This window comes from Chelonia mydas, chromosome 1, assembly GCF_015237465.2.
Source record: "Chelonia mydas isolate rCheMyd1 chromosome 1, rCheMyd1.pri.v2, whole genome shotgun sequence".
Lineage (NCBI taxonomy): Eukaryota > Metazoa > Chordata > Testudines > Cheloniidae > Chelonia > Chelonia mydas.
The window spans coordinates 160,907,065-160,927,344 of NC_057849.1; the positions used below are offsets into that span (position 1 = coordinate 160,907,065).

Below are 20,280 nucleotides of genomic sequence, written 5' to 3' on the forward strand. Positions count from 1 at the left end.
ACTGAATGCCGTGGAGTCATTAAAGGAGACTACACTCCATGTTCATACATGCACATGATCCAGAGGCAGATATGGAAACTGTTGCAATTCACTGTGGTTGCCACATGATGGCCCCAGGCAGTACCTAAATATTCCATGGACAGGCTTGTCAGCTGAAAACTATTGGAGACTCACGGTGCAAGACGCAGGAGTTCTGTACCACCGCAGATGCTTTCACCTTTCCACACCTTCTCAGTTTCTGTCCCTGGTAGATGTATAAGTTTTACAAAACATGGATTTGTCAGAGACTATTACTGAAGTAGCTAGCTAGACTGCTAAGTTTTTATAAAAAATCACAGTTAATAGTAGACTATGTAATTCTGTGCTACTGAAACCCACCAGGTATCTTGCCCCAGAGCTGCACCTGTTACATGAGCAGTTAACAAATCAATGCCCACAATTTCTACACAGTCTCCAAAAGCTAGAATTGCTTGTTTGATTTCACCAGATACCACAATTCTGCAGTCGCAGAAAGAGGGTGGCAGTGAGCCACTGTTTGGTCACCTCTTACACTACACAGAGGCCCGAAACGTGACCTCAGAGCCACAGGCCTGATTTTTCCCTCAAATATCAGACACAAAGGTGAAACTTTGAGAAGTTATAAGCCACTGACAAATGACCCTTTATAATGGAAATACTGAGGCAGCTGTAACTATTGGCATCTCTAAGTGTTCTCTGCGTAGCAAAATAATGCAAGAGAGACCTCCAACTCCTCAGAAGAGCAGAAATTGCCAAGTTTTAATAGTTCTGGTTTGATTTGTGCTATTAATTATTATTATTATTACAGTACAGCACTGTGTGCACTAGGCGCTGCATGTAGGGTAGATCTAGGAAGACACACGGATATTGTCCCTAACAGCTTACACCCTGGATTGGTTATTCTGGGTCCAGGGGCGGGACTAGGCATGCCCTATGCTCTCCTCCGCAGCTGGTGCTGGTTGCCTTGAGAAAGGAGCAAGGAGAGTCTGGGGCTTTCTATTATCTGCCTCCTGCTATCTCCACCAGCTTGTAGCACCTGTGATGGATTTCCTAGTTAGAAGTGATTGTCTTTCTGCACTCCACAGCTGATTTTAAGAACAGCCTCTTTTACAGCACCTGACTTAAGTGCAGCATTTCTGGTAAGCAGAAACCCAGCCCATTCCTACTGTGGAACCTTTATTGTATAAATAGAGGATGGATATTCTTATTACATGTATAAAAAGTCAATATGCAGTTTAAGCGAATGCTGCTCGGGGACGGTTTATTTCTTTGACACATTGTTCCATCTAAGGGAAGTCTTCACCCTCCCGGGAAAGGTATCCACATGAGCAGGAAATGTCAGGAAATCTGCAGAGAAAAAACAATGATTAAATTAGTGAGAACAGCAAATGTGCTATGCTTACAACATATGGTCTAAATCAGGGTTTCTCAACCTGTGGGTTGGGCCCCAAAATTGGGTCACCAGAATGTTTCAAAGGGTCACATGGCAGCTCCTGTGGCTCCTGTCCCACAAGGCTGGCTGGGCTCGCCTCCCTGTTCCAGGCACTGCAACCTCTGGGGTCCCAGCGCCACTCAGGTTTGGCCCAACTGTCATGACGAGGGGAGTATGGGTAGGCCAAATTTGAGTGAGTGGCACTGCAACCCATGAGCCAGGTCACAACTCCACTCACACAAAAGTTGGTCCAGTCAGGGGAGCGGGGCCAAACCTGAGTGGTGCTACAGCTCCGGAGTTTGCAATGCCCATACGCAAGAGCCAAGCCCAGTCAGCTCCACAGCACAGAAGCTGCCACTGTGGGATGAGTGCCAGGCAGGATCCACCTGAAACCACCGCAGGGAAGGGTCAGAATCAGGGCAGGGCAAGAGGGGCAGCTGCCCAGGGCTGGCTTAGGCCAGTAATGCCAGGTGGGGCTCGGTGGAGTCAACCCCACGCAGCAGGGCTCAGGGATGGCACACCAAATCCACCCCCAATGAACCTCAAAAAACCACGAGGCTGTCTGGGTTGGGGCGGGGGGGGGGAGGGGGCGAGAGGGGGGGAAACCAAATATCTGGGGAGGCACGTGACCTCCCAACACGTCATCTCTGGTAGGGGGCGTAAATATGCTTGCTTGCCCTGGGCACTAAAATGCCTAGTTACAGCTCTGCCCCAGACCCTCCACCCTCAGAGTATTTACTGGGTTGTGACAGGCCATAAACATTTACAAATGTGTGCTGAGCCCAAATAGGTTGAAAACCACTGTTCTAGATCAGCTTTCCCATGTGGAAAGCCATGGCCAAACACAAAGCTCTGCAGCCTTAACACTATGTGGATTGCACAAAGCGATGTGGAGAAAGTGAATAGGGAAGTGTTATTTACCCCTTCACGTAACACAAGCACCAGGCGTCACCCAATGAAATTAATAGACAGCAGGTTTAACACTAACATTTGGAAGTACTTTTCACAAAACACACTGTCAACCTGTGGAACTCATTGCCAGGGGAGGTTGTGAAGGCTAAAAGGATAACTACGTTCAAAAAAAGAATTAAGATCAGTTCATGGAGGATAGGTCCATCAATGGCCATTAGCCAAGATGGTCAGGGACGCAACCCCATGCTCTGAGTGTCCCTAAGCCCCTGACTGCCAGAAGCTGGCACTAGAAAACGGGATGGATCACTCAGTAACTACTACCCTGTTCTGTTCTCTGAAGCATCTGGCACCAGCCACTGTCAGAAGACAGGATACTGGGCTAGAGGGACCATTGGTCTGACCTAGTATGGCCATTCTGATGTTCTTGTGTTAGAACATCCTTTGGGTTGGAAGGTTCCTTCCGCTGCCACCATTCCCCATGTAAACGAAGAAGAAATTGATCCTCCAGTTCATGAGTGTCCCAATAGCTGTGAGGAGATCCTGAGGATTTGGGGCCATCTTTGGATAGCCAAGGTATTCTTGTGGAGGCCCATCTCCTCAGTACTCCCTGGACCTCCCCATGCTTCATGGCAGCATGGCTCTCTCAGAGGGTAACATCAGGGAAGGGCTCCACATGAAACCGGACGCCAGGCAGGAGCAGGGATGCAACTACTTTGGTTTAGCCTCTCTCTCTCTCCAGCAGAATTTTTATTACTTGTTAAACATGCAAAACATTCTCACTGCTGTACAGTGCCAAGAGGAGGACCTGCTCCCTGCTCCAGTGTTCACAGTGTAAGATGACAGGCAATATAAATCAGAAAACGCATCAGCACCAAATTATGCCTTTTGGGGGGAAAATCTCCAACACTGGCAGGTATAACTTTTGTGCCAAGAATGCTTCGGGCCCGAATTCTACTGGGCGGGCCAGCGACGGCACACAGGCAGGGCAGGTTTTGCTGCTGTTGTAAAAGTAGCGAAGTGCTACTGACCATAGTCTGAACACTAGCTAATGGAGGGTCAGGGTATAGCCCTTAGGCAGGAAACCATGTTCCCTTGCAAATTCAGGCCACAGTGACAGCCAGACTTTCCCACACCTCCCTAGTGCTGTGTCCCACTGGCTTGAATGGTGGGAGAGGATTTCTCCTCCCACATATACACCAGCCCTGGATATTTATTTTTGAAACCTTATCCCTAGCCTAGTAGAATTTTAATAAAACAGTCACTGAAACATGATCGAGAAAGAGAATAGCTCTTCCCTATCTTTCTAGTTCATAAATTAGTGCTTCCCAGACGCCAAATCAAAGGACGATACACGGAAGAAATTCAAAACATTTTCCTGTGTATCTTCCTGTCTCAGCTAACAATGATCCTCCCTGTGGTGCATGGCGTGATGCTGCCATGCTGTTGACTGGATATTTGGAACACAGGAAGTCTCCCTGTCTGCTACAGTGACAGCTGCCATTTTGGTGTTTAGATTCACATGCAGAATCATACTGAATGAATGTGTCTCATGGAAACTTTTCTATCTGCCCTTTGCTGTTTTCCTTAGGCCTTGTCTACAGCTTGCACCAGTTTAGTTGATCAGGTTTAGTTAAATCATTGCAAACTCCTGTGAGGAAATTCTTATTTCGGGTTTAAGAATAGAATGTATTTCCATTTGCCTTAAACCTGTTCCTAATCAGCTTGGGCCAAACTGCAATAAGTCTGGTTTAAACTGAAATAGGAGTGTCTATGGAGCCTTGTGCACCAGTTAACTAAGTCAGTTTAAAATCACAGCTGAAGCTGCACCTAAAGTGGTGAAGCAACTTGGCATATAGACAGCCACTGCATTCTCACAACTTATTCTTAGGGCCATATTCTGCCACCAGCTTTTATGCATAACTCCCATTCACCCAAGAAGGAGTTTTGGAAGAAGAATAATGGTGACAGGACTTGGGCCCAAATTGCTAACACTTTTAAAAATCGAAATTGATTTCTTACGTGGGGTGAAGCTTAATTTAAAAATGCAACAGGAGTTCTGCTAATAACACCACTTTGTAAATGTAAAGAAGTAAAGCGCTATGGAAGTCATATTATCCCCATTTTACTGATACAGAAACTAAGGCACAGAGCAAGACAGTGACTTGTCCAAAGTCACATAGCGAACAAGTGGCAGAGCAGAGAATAGCACCCCTGTCTCTTGATCCCCTCTGCAGTCTAGTGATTAGAGCAGAAGACAACACTCTTCTTGGCACCACATCCCAGATGGTGTACATTATACTGGCACGACTATACTTCTCCATGCTATGGGCGCGATCAGATGCTGAGCGTGCTCAGCTCTCTCTCAAGCCAGTCAGAGGCAAGGGTATGCAACACCTTTAAGCACCGAGCACTGCTCACAGCTCCCAAAATGGGGCCAATTTATACCAGTGAAGTGCATAGCCTATTGTATAGTGAAACTTGCACGATATATCCAACTCGGAGAACTCCTTGCGATATGGTTTTGCTCTTCCAGCTAAAGCACTTTCGTCCTGTAACATACTTAAACTATGTGAGAGATTTGAGTTTTCTTTAAAGTCTTAGATTTTTTTTAAAGGTCAGAAAGGACCATTAGCTCATCCAGTTACCCCTGTGTTGAGCCCAATTTAAACTTGTCTTCTGGTGCTCAGATCCCACAGGCGCTGAGCATGGTCTAAAAGCTTAGGTAGGTACATAGTTGAAAGAGAATCTCATACAAAGATCTCTTAAAGGTCATGCACGACAATGTGACTTTTCTGGTGATCATTGTGTCAGTGGTAGAGGACTGAATCACTTAGCGTACATGCATGTGCTGAAGTACCACAGGAAATATTTTTGTTTGACTATAGGATAAGTGGTGATGAGCAAGACAACACTTGAATCCAGCTAGATCAGAACCAAAACATCATAATGAGCTATAACAGTATACTGCCCTCCTGCTGTTATCACACACCAATTGAGCCAGTAATTCTATACCTTGTAAGATTCTTCAATCTTCCTTCTTCTCTGCTTCCTTTTTCAGCTTTGCCTCATGTTCTTTTTTCATTTTTTGTTCAAGTTTTTTACTCTGGTATAGTTTTGCTCCAGCAAATGCCAAGCAAAGAATTAATGTTTTAGCTGCCAAAATGTACATCAGCAGTGGAAAATTCTCCAAAGCCTGAAATAGAAAACAATATATTTCAACAGAGTTTCTACAACACTTGAGCAACTGTGACATTTAAAGACATCTATGGCATACTATACACCTTCCCTATGGAAGCTGTATTATTCAAGACTTTGTTCATGCTATGGCAATGCAGTGCATGCTTTCTTCGGCCATCTGGATCAGAGTTCAGGTGCAGACTGAAAAATATTTCCCTCAATTCATCTCAATTTGTAAATGAATTCGCTTTGCCCGTATTCACACCTCCTTCTAGGTTTGCTTTTCCGTGAATTAGTTTACTGGCAAGATGGTTTGCTTAAAGGGCAAATTTTAAGTGAATGTTGCAAGAGATTTGCGGAAAGCAAACTTTGAGGGGTAATTGTGAGGATTCACCTGATTCCTATACTTGTCTCAGACATTAGGCATGATCAAAGTTGCTTTCCTGGGCACTGCTGAAGATTTTTGGCCTTCCTAGAAGTTTATGTACTCAGTTTTGCCATTGACTTCAATGGAGTCAGGAATTCACCCCAGGTTTCTGAAGAATCATCAGCCGGAAAAGGGGGATTACGATGGATGATAACTCTAGAACCGTTAAATATCAAAACTCCTCCTGGCACTGCATTGCTTGAGTTACACAACAGCCCAAATGTGCTCCTCTTACAGCCTCTTACATGGCAGCCTGCTAACCATGCTGATGACCATCTTACCTGGACCTGACATCAGGTAGCTACAGAATAATATCAGAGATGAGCTCATCAAGCAATGGTAATACTGGCTCTAGACCAAGATTTTTATGTACTGGTTTGTTGCAATTGCAGGATGGAAACAAAACAAGGAATTGCACAAGGTATTCATGTACGAGACCAAAAGAGCCGGAGCTGAGTCAAGAATTGTAGCTTAGGAGCTGTAAGCCAATGACTGATGAATCACAGACACCATCTTACTCTGAAATAAAGACACTGTCTTGGATGGTGACCAGACCCCACTAATACTGGGGGTTTGCAAGGGCTGTAATTGGCTCTTGTTCACTCAAAGCCATGATCTTGAAGGCATGTAGCAGTGGCTGCCAGGCTCTGTGTAACATCCATCTATAAAGGTGATCTGTTGAGACAGTCATCCAGACACAAGGAGATGTGTATTCCTTTCTCTCAAGGGGGAGGAGAGGGGAAGGAGGGAGGGAGGAATGACTATGGTTTTTGTGAATATCTGTGCAGACGTCAAAGTCCAAAAAGGGAGTGCTGCATATTGAAAAAAAGCATGTCATCCATTCAGGGCACAGAAATACACCATGTGACTGGGTGCAGAGACCAGATAACCCGAATTCATTCCATCTCTGGCCCACACAGAGCTCCAGGGAGGGGCCATAAAAGCAGCTGATCCAGAAACAGGAAGTTGTAGGTTCCCTGGGATAAGGCTGTTTTTGTCGCCCAGGGATGGGTAATAAATGCTGATCTGTGGAATCCCTGTGTTCCATACAGATTTTTTTTTGGTTAACTGCTTTTCTGTGAGTAAAATACAGAGTTCTGCATGGACAAAAAAATCCAACTGGCTCATCCCCAATTTTTGTGTTGAGTTGCTTCCCCAGGTTGCAGTGACCACTGTGTCCAGCCAAAAGAGCTCAGACATTTCATAATGAATATTTCACAATGTGCTGCTTGTGAATAAGCTTCAGGCCACACATCAGCCACAAAAGCTATCTGGCCAATCATTCTGAGTAATGGCTGAATCTGAGAAAACACATCTGTTTGCAGACAATTTGCACACAGAAAAACTTGCAGAATAAACTGATGAAGTGAGCTGTAGCTCACGAAAGCTTATACTCTAATAAATTTGTTAGTCTCTAAGGTGCCACAAGTACTCCTTTTCTTTTTGCAAATACAGACTAACACAGCTGCTACTCTGAAACCTGTCAATAAACTATTTGTTATTCATTCTTAACCAAGCTCTAGTCACCCTCACAAATTAATGAGGTGATAAATATCCATTACAGTGTGGTGTGAAGGGTTCGCTGGGGTCCTGCCTACACTGAAAAAGCCGAGAACGGTTGTTAGCTATGCGTGCGGAAATTAATTGCAAGTGCAGACAAAGGGAAACTATGTTCCGCACCCTTTAGTAATCTGTACCTTATTCCCTGATAACCAGAAACTTCTTCACTTAAACTCTGTACCATTTCTTTTATTTTAACATTATTGTAATAAAATTATTAAAATTACCCACGTTCTCAGTAAATGGGTAGTTTTTCTAATGTAAGCAGAGCATAGGTGGGTGGGAGGATCTCTGCTCAATTCAGGATAGAAGATATTTGCTAATGTCTCTGATATTGACCAATATTAAATTCTTCAGAGGAAACCAAACCAAGGCCAGGATCCTGCAAAGGTTACGCATATGCTCAGCTTTAGGCACATATTTGCACTTCTGAGGCCTAATTTTTGTTAATATTCATCCATATGACTTAGCGTTACCAATTCCCACAATTTTATCATGAGGCTCGCACTAGTTGGTGTTTTACTTAAAGCGCCAGCTCCTGGAATCAGGTCTCAGCTGTCATTTAGAACATTCTAGCCGTCATGGCTACAGAAGACGGCTTGAAAAAGTGACCCCCTAAAAGCTCAAAAGCCGGAAAGCAAATAAGACCCCACATTTATTTATATACTAAATCTCATGGGGGCGGTTTTGTGGCCTGACTCATGATTTTGAATGCTTGGGGTTCGTGATGCTACACAAACTTTTCCACATTATAAAGATTTGATACTATAAGAGATGTGTGTGGAAAATCTAAGTGCAAAAACTGCATAACAAAGAACTTGAAAACACACTGGCAGAGGATCGGGCAACGCATAATGGAGCTTTCAGTATCAGAAATGCACTGTAGATGCTAGAATTTCGCCGCATGCTGTTTCAAAGAGCCAGCTGGCCTAATTCCCCACCTGAAAGCAGTGCAAAGTAACTTGATAGTCGAACCTTTCACTTACTACAACTACTAGTATGCTGTAACTCAGTTTCGCCAATATTAGAATACATAATGCAAATAAAACCCCCTATGTTATCACTCCATTACAGTTGTCAATTTAAAATATAGATATCAGGAAATGCTCAAGTTTAAGAGTGCTGATTTGTCCACATTGCACAGACTTTATACGAAATTATACTAGGTCCATCTACAGCTGCAGCCCATGGTCCTAATTTTGCAAAGAATTTCATCACAATTTGTAGGGGTTGTGCTGTCTTTCAACCATATCTATGTAATCTCAGGAAGGACAGCTACAAGGCTTGTTGGTAGCACTGCTGCTTTGATTAATATCATTTACACATGAAAACTCTTAGTACACAAGGTGGCAGGGAGTATCTATATGCGTGTGTGGAGCTATCCCTGTATCAGTTCATAAGCCAAAGTCATTCATGGTGTAACCTGTTGCACCAGGAATGAATGGAGTAACACCAGAGATGAGAAAATACTCCCTGCCCCGTTGAATTTACAGCCAAGGTATTGGAAAGGACTCATAAGATAGACAAAATGGACAAACATGGTGGGGTGGATGGGAATATGGGGCAAGCAAACAGAACTGAGTGGAAAAATTTAAGTCCCAGCTGACCTATTACCTAGCCAATGCTAATCAGGAGTGACTGGTAGGCATCACAGCAGGGGTAGGTTTTAAGGAGGAATTTAAAAGAGGATAAGTTACAGCTTTACAAATAAAAGAAAAGGAGGACTTGTGGCACCTTGGAGACTAACAAGTTTATTTGAGCATAAGCTTTCGTGAGCTACAGCTCACTTCATCGGATGCATTCGATGGAAAATACAGTGGGGAGATTTATATACACAGAGAACATGAAACAATGGGTGTTACCATACACCCTGTAATGAGAGTTTCAGAGTAGCAGCCGTGTTAGTCTGTATTCGCAAAAAGAAAAGGAGTACTTGTGGCATCTTAGAGACTAACCAATTTATTTGAGCATGAGTGATCAGGTAAGATGAGCTATTACCAGCAGGAGAGCGGGGGGGGGGGGGGGTTGGGGGATGAACCTTTTGTTGTGATAATCAAGGTGGGCCATTTCCAGCAGTTGACAAGAACATCTGAGGAACAGTCGGGGGCGGGAGGATAAACATGGGGAAATAGTTTTACTTTGTGTAATGACCCATCCACTCCCAGTCTTTATTCAAGCCTAAGTTAATTGTATCCAGTTTGCAAATTAATTCCAATTCAGCAGTCTCTCGTTGGAGTCTGTTTTTGAAGTTTTTTTGTTGAAGAATTGCCACTTTTAGGTCTTTTAATTGAGTGACCAAAGAGATTGAAGTGTTCTCCGACTGGTTTTTGAATGTTATAATTCTTGACGTCTGATTTGTGTCCATTTATTCTTTTATGTAGAGACTGTCCGGTTTGGCCAATGTACATGGCAGAGGGGCATTGCTGGCACATGATGGCATATAACACATTGGTAGATGTGCAGGTGAACGAGCCTCTGATAGTGTGGCTGATGTGATTAGGCCCTATGATGGTGTCCCCTCAATAGATATGTGGACACAGTTGGCAACGGGCTTTGTTGCAAGGATAGGTTCCTGGGTTAGTGGTTCTGTTGTGTGGTTGCTGGTGAGTTATGTCGATGAGGAGTCTCCAAGCCAAATAAAACTATAAGATTTATTGGAGCTGCTTTCCCCCGCCCCTATGTTACTCAAATGAAGATAAGAATAGAATAAAGTAAATGACAACTCTCTGGCAGCTCATTATTCCTGAAAGAGCAGAGCACTGTACACCTGCTAAGGGGGGTTAGGATGCCCTTATGCATATCTCTAGGTGCACTAGCAAAGCCAATATTCTCATATGCCCCAAATGCCGGTTGGCTATAACCTCAGGTGATTTCTTACTTCCCATCCAGACAGGACCAAAATACCAAGAAGCTGCTCGTGCATTTAATTAAAACCTTCCCCAACTCAAGAAAGTCATTGTGTCTGGTGTGCTGCTGACTAAGTGGTACATCTGTACCAGGGATACCACGCAGCAACATGGGGATGAATGGTATAGACAACACAGCAACTGCGCTACAGCATAGCCTTGAAAGGGGACTAGACAGAAAGGAAGATAAGCAGAGCCAAATGCCATGTGGAGTGTGTGTATGAAGAAGCAAGACAGATCTGCCTATAGTACTCTGAGGCCCACAGCAAAGTCCTCACTCACAGGCACACAGCAAAGTCAACTTGCAAGGCACTGAATATATATATGGTAGGATATATATTATTAAGTCTCCAGATTCCATGGGGAGAGAGCTGCACTTAATCCCCTTAAACCTGAACATGGCGTTTACTCCAAACAAAGACACACACTCCGACACAACATCCCCAGCTCTAGCTTAACACCCTCCTCTTTAACATCCCCACCCCATGCTTTAACAACAAAAGTCTCCTCACCCGCCAATTAAATTCCACCATCTTGGATCTCTGACGATGTCACGGATCGCACCACAGTCTAAGCCCAGCAACGTTTGTCAGATTTATAAGAAACTGGTGGAGGCGGAGTCATCTGAGGAAATAAAAATAAAGAAAGAAATGAGCCAATCTCTCTGCATTTGACAAGCACACCGAGCCTACTGCTACGATACTCTCAGAACGTTCAGTAACCACCTCGCAGGGAGCGGATTATTTTGTAGCTGGTTGAGTGACACGCACAACGGCCATTGGGAGCCTTACACAGAGCTGAAGGTTGACAGGCCTGGAACAGGTGTCATGTGTTTGTATGGTGGAGGCCCAGCCCTTCCAGACACAGCAAATCCCTGCAGCTGTTCAACTATAAATGCAATGCTGGCTCATTTGAGAAGCATGACATGTGTGCAAATGGAGTATCCCCATTAGGTGTTTTAGGAAAACAAGCCCACCAAAACCAAGGCTGTGGTTTTAATCCCACAGGCCCTGCTCAGAGCTTGAATCCCCAGTGCTACGATTGCTCTTGTTTTTAGCATCATCTGGGGGAAGTGAAAATATGCTTCTGGATTTTGAAAAAAACACTGTACATAAGTCCTCCCACGACAAACACAATAAAACAGCTGAAAGTCAAACTCACTGTCAGTGATCCCCTAGGGCGCTTGCTGTAGCTTCTGGCACTGAGATCTCCAGCTGAGGAATGCTTGAGGAGCCTCAAGTGGCCATAAGGCAGCTGCATATGGATGAGATTCTGCACATGTTCTACTTATCCCTGAGCTGTTTCCCTATGTGTGCCCCATGTTTACATAACAACAGACTCACTGTGTGATCTGCAGAATGGGGACCACATCTTAGCCACTTGCAGTTATGGTGGGCTTATTGCTATTGTTCGTATAGCTCTGCTTTTCTGATCCTCCTCTGAGTAAGACAGAAGAGTCAAGTGAGTGGTCTTAAGGCTCTTGCAGCACTTAACTATCTCACCATGGGCAGGGAGCTGTGTGCCCATAAGACAGACCCCAGACTGCCTGCAGTACAGCTCAGGCTCTTGGGGAAAATGCGTTTGTTTGCTATGTCTGAGCCCTTCTTTCATTCATTTTTTATCAGGAAATGCAGTTTTAATTAGGCCCAATATCTGAGGAGCGTAACTCGTACAAAGTGGCACAAAAGCATAACCTACCTACAGGGAAGCATTTGTAATGGTGCAAATGGCTTAATGAATCCATGCGTGAAAAAGAAGGAAGAGAATGGCCCCTTGAACTTGGTCTATCCTGTGTGCATGAGCTGATGAGCTACTTTCCTCTCATAAAGAAAAGGAGTACTTGTGGCACCTGAGAGACTAACAAATTTATTTGAGCATAAGCTTTCGTGAGCTACAGCATGCATGCATCCGATGAAGTGGGCTGTAGCTCACGAAAGCTTATGCTCAAATAAATTGGTTAGTCTTTAAGGTGCCACAAGTCCTCCTTCTTTTTTTGCGGATACAGACTAACACGGCTGCTACTCTGAAACCTTTCCTCTCATAGCGTCTTCAATCATAGAGAAGTACTCATTCCTTGGGCACTGAATGGACTAGCCCGTCTGTGACTATCTATAAGCCTTATGGGAACTGACATTTGTGGCATTCTCTTCATAACTTCTACTTTTGCCAAAGCATTATAGCAGGTGTGATCTAACAAGCCACTAGTGGTTTACTTCCTGCAAAAAGGAATATTAAGCAGATATTTACTTCAAAATTGTAATGACCATGAGATTTATCAGCCCTTGGGATCTTTATCCCTTGGGATACTAGGTCTTGACACTGAAATCAGTTGTGGGAGCAGAATTCTCAATACATGGTTTGGATTCAAACCTGGGTGACTCAATTTTTAGGCACCTGTAGGATTAAGGCGCCTACAGGGAGGTATCCAGCTCTGAAAGTGTTGGCCAGAATCCTTTTAATCAGACAGATCTCCATCATGACCATGAATTGCTTTAAGTATAACAGCTCAATTTTAGAATGTTCCTGAAAAAATACTCTGAAGAGGGGATGTGTTTAGAGGTTCAAAACCTGTAGTCACCTCTAATGAGTCAATCAGGAAGCAAAGATTTGGTTATGACTGGCTATTGAGGGAATTAGTTTTTCTTTTGGTGTTTCGGGGGGATGGTGGTTGGAGGGGGAGGAGATTGGTGAATTATCAAATTATGCCACATAATGCTTTTGTAATGCATAAAGTCTATAGAGATGTAGGCCTGATTCTCCACACACTGGTGTAAATCAGGGGTAACTCCACTGAAGTCACAAATAGGGTAAGTGGGAATAAAATCAGGCCCTTTTTTGTGTACTGTGGGATTTTAATTAAGAATCAGAACTCTCTGTGAGAGCTCCTACCATCTCTCCTACTTACAGTATCAGCTTTACTCACTGTTGTGAACTGGCTTGGAAGCCACCTTTATATATCAGTGTTGCATACCCACGCTCTGATGTCCCCAACCTCCAGTAGCCCCACTTAATCCTGCTTTAGACCTCTTGGGTTCTCCTGCTTATCTTGACCCAGGCCTGGTAAATCTTGGCAGAAGAAAAAAGCCTGGATGTGTATGTATGAAAGGCAGGATTGATTCTTCATAGTTTAATAGAAACATTTATTAGCATTGACATCACTGGTTTAAAAACAAAAAAGCTCACACATTGTACTCTCAAGGTTATGCTATCTTAAAGGGAGGCAGGCAAATAAACAATCCTAAGTTTCATGTTTGCTTTTTCAAAGGCAGATAAGGCAAAGATAGGAGTTTAAAAACATCTACACTCGGCTGTTATTTGTTCCCCTGAAAATGTATATTCTCTTAATAAATACAAGGGTAATGGAAAGGAGACCCAGCTCAGTGCAAAGGAGGTCACCTTCACTCGCCGTCACGACTTCCAAGGAGATCTTGTGGTTAAGTCACGTGAGCGACTGAGTGACAGGTGACCTGAGCTCTACTCTGAGCATAGGCACAGACTTCCAGGGCTCAATTCACCACTGACTTGCACATCGCATAGTCATCTACCCCGCGCAAATGTGCGTAAAATGACCACCACCATAGTAGCACCTCACAATCTTTAACATGTTTATCCTCACAACACCTCTGTAAGGCAGAGCAGTGCCATTATCCTAATTTTATGGATGGGGAAACTGAGGCACAATGACAAAGTAGAGAGCAGGGAAGTGAACCCAGGACTCTCAAGGCCTAGGCTGCTGTTTTAACCACTGGATCAGCCTTCCTCTCTACCTCTGCTCCCAAACCATAATCCTCCACTCACTCAGTCTTGCATCAGCTGTGCACAGCTGTAAGTGACTAGACACAGTGCAAGGTAGTGGGGAATGAGGCCTCTTATGCGATGTTGGCTGGAAAACTCCTGTGGACTACTGATACCTTTGTTTACCGAGCAGTGAAAAGGGGCTCATAATACTGTTCTACCTGGCAGGGGTGTTGTGAGCCTTAATTAACGTGTATAAAGCGCTATGAGACGAAAGGCAGCATACAAGGGCAAAATAGAATTTATTTGATTGCACCTACTGTAAGGTGATGGCAGACTCTAACCTGCGCTAAAAGAATGTGTATCCTCCTTCCATTTGGACAGAAACCACGTTTTCTTCTGCCGACCATCTCTCCCCATCTTGCTGATCTCACTGGCTTCCCCTCGTTCACATATTTAAAGAGACCATCGATACATGTTACAGCATGCCATTACGCAGAGAAACAATCACAGGGCTTCACTTGCTGATGCTACACTGTGTGTCAGGCTGGGCTCTCTGAGAATGGGACCAAGATACCCCAGCGTGGCTCTACAAAGCCAGACCAAAAGCCGGTGTGTGACACGGCAGAAGAGAATCTGACCCTAGACTGCCACTCCCACAATTCTTCAAAACCCAACAGCACATGTGATACAGGATGAAATCATTCAGGGCCAGGCGGATCCAGATACTTTTATAGCTCAAACATAGTGGCCCAGATTCTACTATAGGCTATGCTGGCATATGTCAACAGTCGCTCAACTGAGGCCAGCGAAGTTACTCTGGGTTCAAACCAGTGTAGCTGAGAGCAGTGAGTTAAATGAATAACAAAAATATACAATACCACCAAGTTCTTCATACCTGGAGTTGTAGAGAGCAGATGTATTAACAGCCCCTCCAACAGAGCCTCACATACTCCATACTCTGGAAATTAAACGTGGAGCAACGGGAAATTTAAAGGGACAGTGTCAGATTTAAAATCATATTACAAATGCCTGCAGCACCTCAGATTGTTAACCCCCAGGTCCAAGCACACCACTTTAGTCACATGCCAGACTGCTTTTAGATCAGAGGGATTTCTGCAATGCCACCACCACCGCTGCACTCACTACCAGCCAACCATCATACTGCTGCTGCTTCTTCCACCTGCATGCCTCCCTCCTATCACCCCCCAATATCCATTCCTTCCCACTTGCCTTGCACCCCTCGGCACCCTGCCTGGCTTTCCTGCTGCCAGTTAACAGCTACCCACCACGCCCCAGTGCTTGTCTCCTACCCATTCACTGCTTGATTGTGCTGCCTTCCCCTGCCATTGTTACTTGGGCCCTGCTACCTCTGCTCCCCGCCCCCCCCAACTCTTCACCCCCAAACAAGTCACTTCCCAATGGAAGTCCTCTCCCAGCTGTCACCTACGCTGTACCTGAACTGCACACACAGCTCAGGAAACGGAAATAATTTTTTCAACACAGTAATTTTCACTCTCTTTCTGCTATTCATTTACTTCACTCAGCTGAGACAGAGAAACTACACATAAGTGAAATCGACTAGCCCAGTACCAATTTTATTTTCAGGTTCTCATACCCAAAAGCTCTGCATCAGTGCTTGGGTTCTAGTACTCCAGGGGATGCTCACATGCAGTCAAATATGTTTTTACTGAATTTGAAAATCATATCAAACCACTTTAATGAGCGGGGGTGGGGTTCCTTACAAAATGTGGGGCTCAAAATGTCCAACAAGCGTCCAATAAAGTTGCTGAGATGGATTGGGGAAATGGACATAGCCCAGAAAAAGACAGAGAGCCTAATTTTGAACTGCCTTGCACATGCATGTAGGGTGTTTCTATTCTGAACTGAAAGCAATGCCAACACAAGATGCAAACCAACAGGGAACCAGGCCCAGAAACGCAACTTTATCTGAAACTCACTTTGTTTAAAGTTTGCATTTTGTGCTGAAAGTCTAGCTCTTACAGATACCCCTAGATCACGGATTCATTTTAAAAATAAGACCTCCCCAAAGAGAACAAACGGATACAGTACCTTGCAGCAGGCAACCATTACACTCAGAGGGGAAGTGGAAACAAACTACAAATACCAGAAGTCTTACAGCTGGCAAACTACAGCTCCCAGCATGCCACAGTGCTATCTAGCTGTTAACCCTCTTTTCCGCTCTACCTCCATAAAACAAACGTGCACAGTGCACGTTTTGGCACACTTAACACCATGTATATTATTAACAGTGATAATGTGGAATTTGTCCTTTTAGAATGACGCCTGGTAGAACACGTGGAGAGCTTGTTCTACAGGTGTTGAAAAGAAGAAATCCAGAGTTAAAGTACCCACAACATCCCACATTCATAGGTGCGTATGCACCGTCTGTGTAAGGTAGATACATGCTTTTGACACGAATCTGTGCTAGCTGACCTTTAAACCCTATACACTATGGCAGTTTGACCATTAGCTGCAGACAATCTTAACTAAGATCTGCTTTGGAACTAACCTGTACCTGGTAGTTCAGGTTGAAGTGCTATACCCATCTCATCACCCTATCTGTCCCTGAAACACAAGACAAGGAACCCCTCCTCCCCCCCCCCATAGTGATCTAGATACTTCTATGGTCCCCACCACTTTTATGTCTGAGGACCTCTTACTCATTAACAGACATCATCCTTACAAACATCCCTCCAAGGTAGGGAAGTGCTATTCCCACTTTATACGTGGGGAACTGAAGCATAGGACAGATTAATTTGCCCAAGCTCACAAAAGAAGACTGTGGGTGAGCAGGGAACAGAACCAAGTTTTCTGAATCCTAGTCTAGTGTTCTAGCTGCTCGATCATCTCTCCTAGCCTGGGGCTAATGGGAGCCAGAGAGAGTCACCCAATTATGCACTGCCTGTTTTCTGTTCTAACAAGGTCCTAAGATACCATGACAAGGAACACAGGAAACCAGGAAATGTGGGCAGTTTGCTTCTTTTTAAAGAATGTTTTCAAAGAATTGCTCTGATACAATTTTATACATGTTATTGGTTTAAGTAAATGGGGGCCAGAAGCTTAGCAAGTGTAAATCGGCACAACTCCAGTGAAGTCAATACAGCTGAGGAGCAATAAAGCTAAAGTCACCTTACAGTAGCTGAGGATCTGACCCAGATAGTGCATTTGTCCCTCCATGTTTGAAGAGTTCATGCAACGTCTCTGCAAGGCAGATAATCTCTATAGTTTCAATGTCCAACCTAAATGAATTACATGCAAAAAAACCGCAACACTCCTTCGGTTTGAATAGCAAATGGTGTTGGTTTGCCATGTAGCCCTACATGACATATTATGTCTTATTTATATTTATATATTATTATTATTTTCAATACATGATTTTCAACCTGACAGCATTCCTTGAATAGCACAAGTATTGTCTTTCTAGTTCACCCCTGCTGGACTCTGATGTATTTTTGTGATTCCAAACACACATAGCTGCTCACTGTAAAATGGCAGCTAAATGGAAACAGAAGGCCTTAAGCAAAGTAACCTGGATAGAAATAGAACAGGACTTTCTAGTGATGGAAAAATTAATGCCTAAACTGTGAATTTCTCAAGAGATTTTCATGTCCTGTGGTTATCCTTTTCCATGCGTGTGCAATGAAACCATGCTCAGCTCACAGACCAAAGCACAGGCAAAAGTTTAGGGACAAATTCTGCTCACAGTCTCACCTATGTAAATCAGTGAAGTACATGAAGTTACTGTGGCCTTACACTGGTGTGCCTGAGCAGAATTTGGTCCTAACTATTTTGTGTCTTAGTGTCACAGGCCATAGTAAGGGGGACCTGTTGCTGCAGCACCTCAGGAGTCATGCAGAGAATGAACTGTGGTGCTGGGAGCCTCAGTCCCCTCCTTGCTCCAAAGGGTAGTCATTTGCTTCTAGCTTTTACCAGCCGTAAATTATTATCCCCAACCCGGTGCCTCAGCTCCTCTCACTTCCCACCACCTACTTGGGGTAGGGAGAAAGAAACAGGCATGCAGTGCCCCACATCCCTGGCTACCCACACCCAATGCCCAGGTAGCCTATAACTCAGGTAGCGAAGAGGGTTCTGACCCTCCTGCCCAGGTGTGTGGTCTGGGTCAGAATCTAGCCCTTTAGAAATCACGGAAAATTTTTTTACATGATATTACTAACATGGTGGGATGTATTGATCCAGTGTTTGTTGCCAGGAAAATCCTGGTGAAGCTTCAGGCTGCATAATTTATTTAGAGGAGGCTGCACAGGAAGCATTTTAAAGCCCACATTCTCAAGTGTATTTAGCTAAAAGTCTTTGAGGATCTGAGCCTAAGTCCCTCACTATGACCATATTATGTTCAGCACTGAAACCTTCTATGAAATAAAGGATCCATTCCATTAAAAATCATGTTTCAGAGTGACTTTAAATGGAGTCTTGCCCATGGCCTGCACTTCCCTGAGGTATTACATCTTGGGATATATGTTATTATGATGAATTTGGAACTGCTCTGTAGTAATTTATGAATACTGTATGTTGGCTTGGTTATTGAGATGTTTACTATATGACTATCCTGGGTGAACAGGGCTGCCAGGAAAAACAAGCAGGCAGGGAAACAGTGGTCACCCCTGCCACATAAATGTTGTTGAGAGATAACGCCTAAACTATCAGCTGTGAAGGTTCTACCTCCTGGTACCAACTTACAAAACTGAGCAGGGCCAAAGCCATGAAACACAGGAGATAAAGAGGACCGTAAATGTTTTTAAAGGGTCAAGAGATGGGGGAACCAGACAATTATGCAGGCACCCGCTGGGGTGTCCAAAGAAGTTAGGTCTGACTAGTTTACCATCAGGACAGTGTAAAATTTTAGGACAGACAGACATGCATGAAAACTGTTGTTTTAAAATCCTTTTTTTTCTAAATGCATTGTTCCTACTAAATGCGTTCTTGTGTAGTTTTCAGAAGGCTGTTTTGTCACTGAATCCCATGGGTAACAAACTCGCAAAGGGAAGACCTGTAGGTGCTGAAACTAATGAAGTTTGGAGGCCTAACTTGAGACATGTAGGGACTGAGTTTTCAAAGTACTTAGCATTCTGTAGCACTTTATATGTTCAAAGCAGAGCTCCCATTGACTTCAGGTGGAGCTGTGAGCATTCTGCACTTCTGCACATCTGTCCTCAGGGTTTCAAGCCTGGCAGCCAAAAATGAGGAACACACATTTAATGCCCACTTGTGAAAAGTCTGGTTTAAGTAGCCCAGCATGAGGGGCAGGCCCTGCTGCACACAACAGCCTCACCCACTACACAACCCTAATTCATCCCAGAGCAGGTCCATTCTGTGCACTGAATGAAGCAGGGGTCATGTGGAAAAAATAGTATGTGATTATGTAATTAAAGACTGTATCATAACACATACACACTTGGAGCTGAATTAATGTTGCTCAGGCAATCTGAATTCTGGTATTTCCTAACTTCTGGGTGCTTGACTTTGCAGCCTTCACATTCGTTTCATGTACTATTTTTAATGTATTTTCCTATTTTTTTTATAAAACAAATTGAGGAACCAGAAATCCCATCATGGTAGAATCATAGTGACCCTCACATCACTCATCAGCAGGGTTGGGACTTTTAGATCCACACAAGAGCCCTCGACCACTTGAGCTAATGGAATAACTGGTAGCACTAATAGAGTGTTATATTCTGTGCGGTCCAGCTATTAGCAGGATAGCTATTTGCTGATGGCAGAGAAATGTAGAGACTCTGGACTCCTGGGTTCTATTCCAAGCTCTGGAGGGCAATGCGTTATAGTGATTACAAACCCAGATATGCACCTGTGCCCTCAGCCTGTTTCTGTCCCTCTCTGCTCCTATCCATCCCAACACCACCGTATCTCCCCCTCTCATTGCTCCCATCCACCCACCCACCCAGTTCCTGCCCTTCTCCTATTCACCCCATTGCTCCTGGTCCCCATTTCAGCTCTTGCCTCCTCCCTGTCTGCTCCTATCCATCTGCACCCAGCTCCCACCCCCTTTTCCTATGTGCCTTAATGATAGGTGGTGCTACCAGCTCCACCTATAGTTATTGTTTGAGCACCAG

General features: G+C 44.2%; 1 protein-coding gene across 8 annotated transcripts; it reads right to left on the bottom strand.

Moving 5' to 3' along the window:
- Positions 1–1,177: 1,177 nt before the first annotated feature.
- On the bottom strand, positions 1,178–16,309 carry SMIM11 (small integral membrane protein 11). 8 transcript variants are annotated; one of them, XM_027834863.3, is made up of 6 exons: positions 16,241–16,280; positions 15,066–15,128; positions 14,512–14,610; positions 10,945–11,056; positions 5,375–5,555; positions 1,178–1,365 (listed from the first exon to the last, which is right to left on the bottom strand). In XM_027834863.3, the coding sequence occupies exons 4-5, from the start codon at positions 10,963–10,965 to the stop codon at positions 5,388–5,390; spliced, it is 189 nt and encodes a 62-aa protein (XP_027690664.1). In that variant the 5' UTR covers positions 10,966–11,056; positions 14,512–14,610; positions 15,066–15,128; positions 16,241–16,280; the 3' UTR covers positions 1,178–1,365; positions 5,375–5,387. The 8 variants fall into 8 exon arrangements, with proteins under 8 accessions (XP_027690664.1, XP_027690666.1, XP_043394197.1 ...); XM_027834865.3 differs by having other exon boundaries at positions 14,488–14,610; XM_043538262.1 differs by lacking the exon at positions 14,512–14,610 and adding an exon at positions 11,594–11,686 and having other exon boundaries at positions 16,241–16,260.
- Positions 16,310–20,280: the final 3,971 nt, after the last annotated feature.